The sequence below is a fragment of the Poromitra crassiceps genome (genome assembly GCF_964638095.1).
Source record: "Poromitra crassiceps genome assembly, contig: HAP1_SCAFFOLD_340, whole genome shotgun sequence".
In the NCBI taxonomy this organism is placed as follows: Eukaryota; Metazoa; Chordata; class Actinopteri; order Beryciformes; family Melamphaidae; genus Poromitra; species Poromitra crassiceps.
Window position 1 is genome coordinate 1 of NW_028152064.1, and position 10,000 is coordinate 10,000.

The following is a 10,000-nucleotide window of genomic DNA, read 5'->3' on the forward strand; positions in this document are numbered from 1 at the left end:
CCCTTCCTCTACCTTTACAATGTTACAGATACTTTTAAGAAGTGCAGGCTATATACTCAAAGCTCTTATTTTTCCATAAATCTACCAGCCAATACCGACTCTCTCCACTGTCGCCCAATGTGGGATGTTGTCCGTGACTAAGTTCATAAGTTAGTGCTTGATATTCTTAAATGTGTAGGCTATAGATACTTATGAAATTTGAGACATAGGCAGGGTGGGTGTTACACATTGGTGGTGGATGAGTTGAGTTCCATCCCATCTCTCCCCTGATATGTGAAGCATTTTGAGTGTCTAGAAAGGCGCTATATAAATCCAATCAATTCTTATTATTACTATTGTTATTGTTATTATTATTAATAAATGTGTAAGAACTTATGTAAATTATCTTTCAGTTGGGAACTCTGTATAACAATGTTGCTAAAGACTGGAAATTACGCAAGTGTCCGAAATTCGATACAATTCCGTTTCCGTTTCAAACACAGAGAGCTTGTAAAAATGTCAGATGCATCACTTTGGCAGAGGAGAGCGCTGATCCTGTCAACATGCTGAAAACGATGAGAAGGAGCGAACTCAAACATGCTAATGTGCAGAAGGCGTCTGAACGCACGCTGTGTCTGTAGTGAAGGAGCGGTACTGTCTGCTCTTTCCTCAGGTCGGGTCTGTTCAACTCACAATGCTGCAGCATGGCAAGGGGGGCGGGGTTACTCAGGGGGGCGGGGTTACTGGCAGCGTTAGAGTGATGGACAGGTGTGTGTGAGGGCGGGGTTACTGGCAGCGTTAGAGTGATGGAGAGGTGTGTGTGAGGGCGGGGTTACTGGCAGCGTTAGAGTGATGGAGAGGTGTGGGTGAAGGTGGAGTGTTAATCCAGTCACTTCTCTCTGGCCGCTCACTGAGCACAGTAGTGGTTCAGTATGGAAACACACGATGGATGGAAGTCCTTCAGGTTCTACACAATGCAGACACTTACCTGTCTTGTCTGCGACCTGCGGGGGAAAAACACCTCATGCCAGCACGCTTCCTAGCAAAACTGCAGTCTGACATACAGTTTAAAGCTGCTCTCCTCAATCTGACATACAGGTAAACGAGGGCTGCACAATTAATCAAATCGATATCCAAATCGCAGGAGTAGTTGCCGTTTGATAAAGGTAAAATGTGTCACAACATACCATTAAATGAAGCATTGTGGTGCTACAGAGATACCCTGGAGGAGCGTTTCTAGGGAGTGGCACTGGCCACCCCTGAAATCTAATTGGCCACCCCAGGTGCCACCCCAAACTCCTGAGGCTAGAGGCTGTGGCAGGCCCAATGTTAAAGCTACAGTAAATATACTGGCATCATATTAAACTAGAAGACCTAAGGCGTCCATTACTACCAAGCATGTCATTCTAGCTTGTTGGCAAGGGTGGTAAATCTCGCCCCAGATTTAGGCTAAATTTTGGCAAGGGAAAACCTTTCTACATCCTTCCTAAATGCCGCACTCAGTGCCACCCGTGCTTGAGTCTGTACCCCACCTGGGCCACCCCAGTGAAAATGGCCTGGACACGCCACTGATACCCTGGCCTACAAATCATATTCTCCAGAGGCAAGGGAACATGCTTGTTGGGTACAGACCTCAGTAAAAATCCCATCATCATTTATATATTTCAGTGAAAATGCAAAAAAATAGCATTCCCGCTAAAATCTTGATTCATATCCAATCACAATACCTGTCAATATAAGAGCAATACGTTTTCTGTTTTTGCTTATGGTGCAGCCCTAGTTTAACCTCAATATGAAATGCATTTTAAAGCTGATCTCCTCAATCTTTAGGGCTTTTATTTTGATACTGAACTGAGGAGCTGTGCATTTTCCTGCTGGCACAGCAGTGTTACCTCTGTGTGATTAGTGATTAAGGAGCGCTGCTTTAATAGCAGTAGCTATGAATGAGTGGACATTCCTTCAAATACTCACACAACAACAACAAAAACAACAACAAACAAACAGAAAAAGTCCCAGGCATTAACTTATGAGACAAAAAAACACAAGCAGAATGTCAAAATTAGACAGCGCACAAGAATAAGAACAGAGGAGACAACATGGTTAGCACGTTACACTACATGACATGTTCAACACAAAATACAACAAACAGAATGAGCACCGCATTGCTATGTTAAAGAAGATGGATTTAAAGAAATTCACACAAAACACTTTGCAAAAATATTTAAATACCATATTTCCTCTAATAGTCGATTAAAAGCCTGGTCACTGATACTGGCCGGCCCCAAACAGGCCGGGTAAAAAACAAAGGAAAAAAACAACAGTAAACTCCTGAGCCCTCATTTATCAAGCCAACATATGATAAAAACTGTGTACGGTCTACCGTACCCCCTGCTGCAACACTCGTGCATATGCTTGTGTACGTGAGCGCAGGACACAATGATATAGAGGCAAAGTGACCGCCTACTTCCTGCTTCAGCACTGTACCAGAGATTTTCATCCGCCATTTATTTTCCCTTAGACATTTCGTAAAATGCTTATAATTTTTTTTTTACTTGTTCAAACCAAACGGTACAGATATATTTAGGAACATGAGAGACCACATAACATTTCACTCAGACCAAAACGTAAAAGAATTGCAGATTTAAAGAAAATATTTTTTCAATGTAGTTTTTTTAAGTTTTGGTCCGAGTGGAATGTTCTATGGTCTCTCCCGATGTCTGTCTCTAATATAAGCCTGCTTCTAAAAAAACAGTAGTTGAAGTTGAGGTAAATAAAAGGTCAGGGGCCAATATTAGAGGAAATACGGTATTACCACCAAAACACAGAAATTAAAATGACACATTAACTGAAGTAAAGGAAGTCTTAAGGAGCGCTTGTTTCGTACCTCTGGATGCCCTGGAAGGTGGAGCTGGCCATGTCCACGATGCCGCCAGTGGGCCGGGCCACCACCCCCACCAGACCCTTCCCGATGCCCTTAAAGAAGCCGGCCGCTCCTTCCTTCTTCGCCCCTGCAGCCACACAGCAACTCAATCAGTCAACTCATCACCATCACAAACACCCTGCACTCACTCAGTCAACTCATCACCTTCACAAACACCCTGCACTCACTCAGTCAACTCATCACCATCACAAACACCCTGCACTCACCCAGTCAACTCATCACCATCACAAACACCCTGCACTCACCTAGTCAACTCATCACCATCACAAACACCCTGCACTCACCCAGTCAACTCATCACCATCACAAACACCCTGCACTCACCCAGTCAACTCATCACCATCACAAACACCCTGCACTCACTCAGTCAACTCATCACCATCACAAACACCCTGCACTCACCCAGTCAACTCATCACCATCACAAACACCCTGCACTCACCCAGTCAACTCATCACCATCACAAACACCCTGCACTCACTCAGTCAACTCATCACCATCACAAACACCCTGCACTCACCCAGTCAACTCATCACCATCACAAACACCCTGCACTCAATCAGTCAACTCATCACCATCACAAACACCCTGCACTCACCCAGTCAACTCATCACCATCACAAACACCCTGCACTCACCCAGTCAACTCATCACCATCACAAACACCCTGCACTCACTCAGTCAACTCATCACCATCACAAACACCCTGCACTCAATCAGTCAACTCATCACCATCACAAACACCCTGCACTCACCTAGTCAACTCATCACCATCACAAACACCCTGCACTCACTCAGTCAACTCATCACCATCACAAACACCCTGCACTCAATCAGTCAACTCATCACCTTCACAAACACGCTGCACTCACCCAGTCAACTCTATAGAGTAAACTATAGAGTCTACTAGAAATATTGCGCGCTTCGCATGGTCATTTCTAGGTCGTGTGCTCATATCTAGCACGCTTCGCGCTCACCCATCAGCAGGTCAGTTGAGCAGACCCTCCAGCTCAGTGTGTCGTGAGGAAACTTACCCTCCACCGGTTTGGTGATGATGCCTGTGACTCCGCCCACCATGCCCTGCGGGGAGACGAGAGGAGGTGAGTTTGAGACCAATCAGCAAACACAGCCAATTATCTCTGTGTGAAGTGAACCAATGCATCAGACTTAATGGTTAAAGCCTCTGGCAATCCACTCTCAAATATCTCTTTTTTATAGGATATCACAGCTGATCACATTAATTACCCACCCAAATGAGTCTAAAACACTTTCACAGCTATTATAAAACCAGGTGCAAACACCATGGACACAACAACCCCTCAATGTTTATGTCCATGCTGCATGCCCATATCTAATTATGATTGGTTGGAGATCTCCTGAGAGAACTCTGTCCATTTCATCTCTACTTTTTCAAACTGCCAAAAACCAATGCAAGGTCAATGGGGTCACGCTGCTGTATGTACGAGCTGACTGAAGCTCACTAAAACTTTATCCACAGTCACACAAAGTACATTTCACTGAGCTTCAGTCAGCTGCTTTGGACGCGGGAGGTTGGCGGATCGAATCCCGCTCCGCCCCTGTGCAAGCCCTTAACACAGGGGCTCACTAAAATGATAAGGGCTCATATATAACACATATGAGCAACTATTTTTCATGGGGGGCCACATGAGAAACCCAGATTGTTGCCGGGGGCCGAACAAATATTGTCATGCCGTAACCCATGGATGGGCAGCTTTGATGATAGAGAGGGCCACAAAAAATGTCCTCGCTACCAGGTTTTGCTGAGGGCCGAACAGCGCCAGCACGAAAAATTTGGTGCATTTGAAGCCAGGTTTAGAGGAATAACCCATTTTAAATTAACAGTTGTGATGTCATTATTCAGTCTTAACCACCAATATTTGATCCTTTTCTCACTCACTCCTATGTCACCACCTGCTCTGAGGGCTTGAAATTAACTTCTTTGACCACCTGCCAATATGGCTGCTAGATTTTAAAGTTACCAGCCAACTATAATTTCCACTAGCCGAAATGTTTTTCTTGAAATAAACCAGAATATGAGTGGGTTAATTTAAGTATAAGTATCAGTAAGTGGCCCGGGATTCTCAAAGCCTGTGTTGAGGGTCACACGAACAAAAATGCACTCTTGAAACTAAAGAAATCCCAAACCAATGAGTTAATTATTTACATTTCTACTTCAATGTAGCCTTTTAGTCATAAAGATTATTGAAAGATATTCCATATTCCAGACTGAAATGCTATAACAGAAGTGGAGTATTGGCCAGAATGACATGAACATTTGGACACTTGGTATCTTGCATGTTGCGTTCAGGTGCACTGTAATTTATTTTTTTTGCAATTCGATCGCGGGCCACACAACAGGTGGCACTCGAGGGCCGCGGGCCGTATTTTGCCCATGTGTGCCTTAACATGTCAACACAACGCAGGTTACATAAACACAATGGGCCTGTCTGTAACTCAAGTGAGCTCCTATCACCTAGCTACCTAACTAGATACTTGATTAATTAGGTAACTCATTTTAATATAGGTGGATGAAAAATAACTAGTTTCAGACGTCCTCGTGCTTGAAGGTAGCATTGCACGCGACAGGTCACACTGGTGCTGTTTCCATTGAATATACAAGATTTTTTCTGACCAAGATTGATCAAGTTGAATCCCAAAGCATTTGGCAATAAATTTGTATACAACTGCATGGCTGGGGGCTGTTTTCTCTAACGTTATACTACTTTTATAATCCAGAAAGGTCGAGGCTTCACAGGCTACCGTGAACACTTTTAATTTGAAGGCGAAAAAGGGAAATGGTACATATGAACTGATAGAATTGACAGACCAGTGTCAATTCAATCTACGAATACACCATTTCCCCTTTCCACCTTCAAATTAAAAGCGTAAAACCCAGCGAACGAAAATGTTACAAACGCTACAAATGGGAAGTAATGACAGCTTATCATTTAATAAAGCACAGTTAAAACGAACTCCACTTACACTTGAAGGTTTGCAATGGTGCTATCATCCTGGCTGTGTAGTCCTGCTTTGGGGCGGGCGGAGCGAGTTCTCTAACGTTAGTTATATTAGCAACCTAACTAGCGGTTGCTGTCCAGAACACCGTCAGGTAAGATGCTTCCTACTATTGTTCAAAAGTGACTTTCCTGACACTGTACAAACATCTGACTGCACTAAATTTAAGTAAAGGCTGACGTTATTGACTATCCTAGAATAAAAACGAAAAGAAAGTGAAATATGTTTGTTATTTAGCCAACATTGTTTCACTTTTTTCTGATGCGGTCGGCTTTGTGGGCGTCGCCATTAGGGGCTCGCTTCGTTCTTCTTCGTCGGTTGTAAGGGTTGCAAGGTATCATGGGATACCCTAACCCACCAAAGTGTGCATGGTATGGTTCCTCGAAAATTATCCATAACCAGGTACTAGAAAGGTTGCAAATTCAGTGAACTTATGTATCAAACTGGTTTCAGACAGCCTAATTACAACGTCTTACCTAGAAATGCCACCTATATTGCTCGTTCACTTGAGAATCAGACAGACCCGAAGTAACAAAACAAACAGAGTGAACCTTGGTTTTGGACTTTCAGGTGTGAAAACACATCCTGAGCAGCAGCATACCTTCAGAAAGCCTTTTCCTCCTTTAGCCAGACTCTCTCCAAAGTCTTTGGGCGGCCGGTTCATCTCCTCCCGCCGTTTCTGCTGGTACTCCTTGTCCATGGTGATGGCTGCCAGGCCCTTCCCCACCGAGCCCGTGATCCTGGACACCATACCTGCAGCACCACCTGGTGGACAGATGCTTCAGTTAAAACAGACAACACTGGCAACACTTGCTTATACAGTAGCATACAGCAACACTTACAGACACAGGGAGTTAAGTTCCTATCTCGGTTACACAAGGAAACTGGTTTTGAGGTGACGTTAGTCAATCCTGGTGCTTGTATGGCGTGTTCTGCCCCCAAACGGAGTGGGATTCTGCCTGTTCTGCACCTACGCGAGTGGGATCCGCAGAGAACTGGGCAAATGGCCGCTTCCCTGCGTACTACCATTTCCAAGCCGAGGCAAGAGTGCTGCCTGCCGGCTTGGAGCATCGACTAGTCAGAGAATATGAACTTGTATATTGCTGTAAAACATGTATATTGCTGTCACGCTCGGCAACTTCACAATAAGACAGTAGCCTATTCTGAGTGTTATGGAACACATCTGCAGCCTACCAGCATACCAGCTGGCAATAACAATGCCACAGCAACAACAACACACCTAGAGAAAACGTGTTGTAAACCAGAATCTATGGGAGTATCTGTGGAGAAAAGAACATTTTTAAATCTGGTTGTTTTGTTGTGGATGCGATTTGGCCATACCGGTGATAATTGTAATAATTTTGGTCTTAATTATGCATCCTAACTTAATATTTGATTTGATGGTTAGATGTGGCCTTTCTTACCTCATAGTGCAAGTTGAGCTGTTTATGTGCTTTGCCTACATTTGGTCCCATAATGCAGATGCCCTCACGCTGCCTATGATTTTATTAACACTGAACATTGTTTCACAAGTGAAAATAGTCGGCTATAACATTTGTTCGGGGAGGGTCAAGCATATATTTCCACGGCAATATTGTGGGATCTGTGTGTGAAAGTAATAGATTACATTCAGGCAGAAGGTCTGTATGTACTTTAGATTAGATTAGATTTATTTCCAACATGGTGAAAAACAAAAGACAGATAAAGAATAAAATAAATATAGGCAAGAAAATGGCGAGCAAGAATAGTCAATTAGAGTTCACAGCATATACAGCAAATTCTCAAGCAATTTACTTTTGCATATCAGGCCCGAAAAGGAGCAGGAAGAAGTACAATACTTGTCAAGTCCTACGCCTTGTTTTTATATCTATAGGTTTAATATGAATGTAGTATTATAGTACTCATCCATAGTACTCATTCAGCAATATATATGTTTTTAATCTAGGCAGATGAAGTGTCAGTTGCTCTTGATTCCTACAGCAAGACAGTCAGACTGAGACTGAGTCTGCACTTTACAGACAGGAACAGACTGGAAACATAGTTTAGTGATGTTTCTGGCTGCTCTTCAGACCAGGAGGGAGAAACAGACTGGAAACATACTTTAGTGATGTCCCCGGCTGCTCTTCAGACCAGGAGGGAGAAACAGACTGGAAACATACTTTAGTGATGTGTCCCCGGCTGCTCTTCAGACCAGGAGGAAGAAACAGACTGGAAACACCAACAGGTATAAATGTCCTTACCCACAGTGTGACCCAGCAGACTCCGCACTCCAATGACGAAACCTTCAGCAAACTCCTCTGGGCCCTGAACAGCTCCCTGAGAGACACACACACACACACACACACACACACACACACACACACACACACACACACACACACACACACACACACACACACACACACACACACACACACACACACAGCACTGTAGTTAAAGTTGGAGTTCGGTGGGCTGATCACATCGTTGCTTTTCGTGGACGATGTGATCCTGATGACATCATCAGTCTGGGACCTTCAGCACTTCACTGGATCAGGTCACAGAAGCTGGGATGAGGATCAACACCTCTAAATCTGAGGCCTTGGTTCTCAGCAGGAAACTGGTGGATTGTCTCCTCCAGGTAGGGAGTGAGTTCTTTACCCCAAGTGAAGGAGTTCACGTATCTCAGGGTCTTGTTCTCGAGTGAGGGGACGATGGAGCAGGAGATGGGTCAGAGAATCGGAGCAGCAGGAGTGGTATTGTGCTCGTTTTACCGCACCGTTGTGACGAAAAGAGAGCTCAGCCAGAAGGCAAAGCTCTCGATCTACCGGTCGATCTTCGTTCCTGCCCTCACCTCTGGTCATGAAGGATGGATCATGACCCAAAGAACAAGATCATGGATACAAGCGGCTGAAATTAGTTTTCTCAGGAGGGTGCCATCTCGCTTAGGGACAAGGTGAGAAGCTCAGTCATTCATGAGCGACTCGGAGTAGAGCTGCTGCTTCTCCACGTAGAAAAGAGCCAGGTGAGGTGGTTCAGGCGTCTGGTAAGGATGCCACCTGGTCGCCTCACTAGGGAGGTGTTACAGGCACATCCAGCTTGGTGGGAACGCCTCGGGGATCCCCCAGTCAGAGCTGGCTAATGTGGCCAAGTTTGGGGTCCCCTGCTGGAACGGCTACCCGATCCCGGATAAGTTAAAGAAAGACTTGAGTGTGTGTGTGAGTGTGAGTGTGTGTATGAGTGTGAGTGTGAGTGTGTGTGTGTGTATGTGTGTGTGTGTGTGTATGTGTGTTTGTGTGTATGAGTGTGAGTGTGTGTGTGTCACCTGGAAAGGCTCGTAGAAGAAAGCCTCCACTCCCTCTGACAGACCTCGGATCAGTCCGAACGGGTTTCCCAGCACGTCCAGACCCAGGACCAGCACATACATCTGCTTCAGGAACTGCAGGGGTCAAAGGTCACGTCAGTACAGCTGGTCACATGACGTCACGTCACGTCATGTGAGATCTTAGCTAGTGATTTCATTGCATATAGGATAATGAAATTAAGTCAAGAGCGCCATCATCTGGAGTATTGTCGTAAGAGATAATATCCCTAAGATTAAAAGAGTTGACAGTGTTAGCAGCTTTAACAAAGTGTTCCCGGATAAGTAGGTGAGATTTTTTCTATATTAAGTTTACAAAAAGTACACAAAATATCATTGCCTGTAAGCTTGAGACAATTAAGACAATTAGCAGCGTGTATCATGTAACATTTTGAAATGTACTTACCTGTTCGCTGTAATGTCGGATCACCGCCCACATCAGCTTGTCTCTGCGGTAGAACTGGTACTTCACCTCAAAGAAGGCCAGTCTGCAGGGAGGACAGAGGACAGAGGAGAGAGAGGAAGGAGGTAGGAGAGATAGGAGCAGGCGAGGTACAAGATGAAGGGAAGAGAAAAGACATTCCACAGTACTAAGTGATGAAACTGCGTGGTTCAATATAAATATACACTTTTCACGGAATTGTGTTGGTAGGGAACAGTTTGAAATGTTTATGTTATCAACTTAAAATCATGTATAGCAACCGTTT

The 10,000-nt window shown here is 44.5% G+C and overlaps 1 protein-coding gene across 1 annotated transcript in view; it reads right to left on the minus strand.

Annotated features, from left to right (window-relative positions):
* Nucleotides 1–2,863: 2,863 nt before the first annotated feature.
* The window catches only part of LOC310771073 (intermembrane lipid transfer protein VPS13C-like), a gene marked incomplete at both ends in the record, with an annotated part of 87,264 nt that continues 80,127 nt past the window's right edge, over nucleotides 2,864–10,000 (minus strand). The window contains 6 exons of the mRNA XM_083663752.1: nucleotides 2,864–2,987; nucleotides 3,952–3,997; nucleotides 6,555–6,718; nucleotides 8,194–8,269; nucleotides 9,258–9,371; nucleotides 9,700–9,781. Of these exons, the coding sequence (XP_083519878.1) occupies nucleotides 2,864–2,987; nucleotides 3,952–3,997; nucleotides 6,555–6,718; nucleotides 8,194–8,269; nucleotides 9,258–9,371; nucleotides 9,700–9,781 (606 nt within the window). The remainder of the gene's footprint in view (nucleotides 2,988–3,951; nucleotides 3,998–6,554; nucleotides 6,719–8,193; nucleotides 8,270–9,257; nucleotides 9,372–9,699; nucleotides 9,782–10,000) is intronic.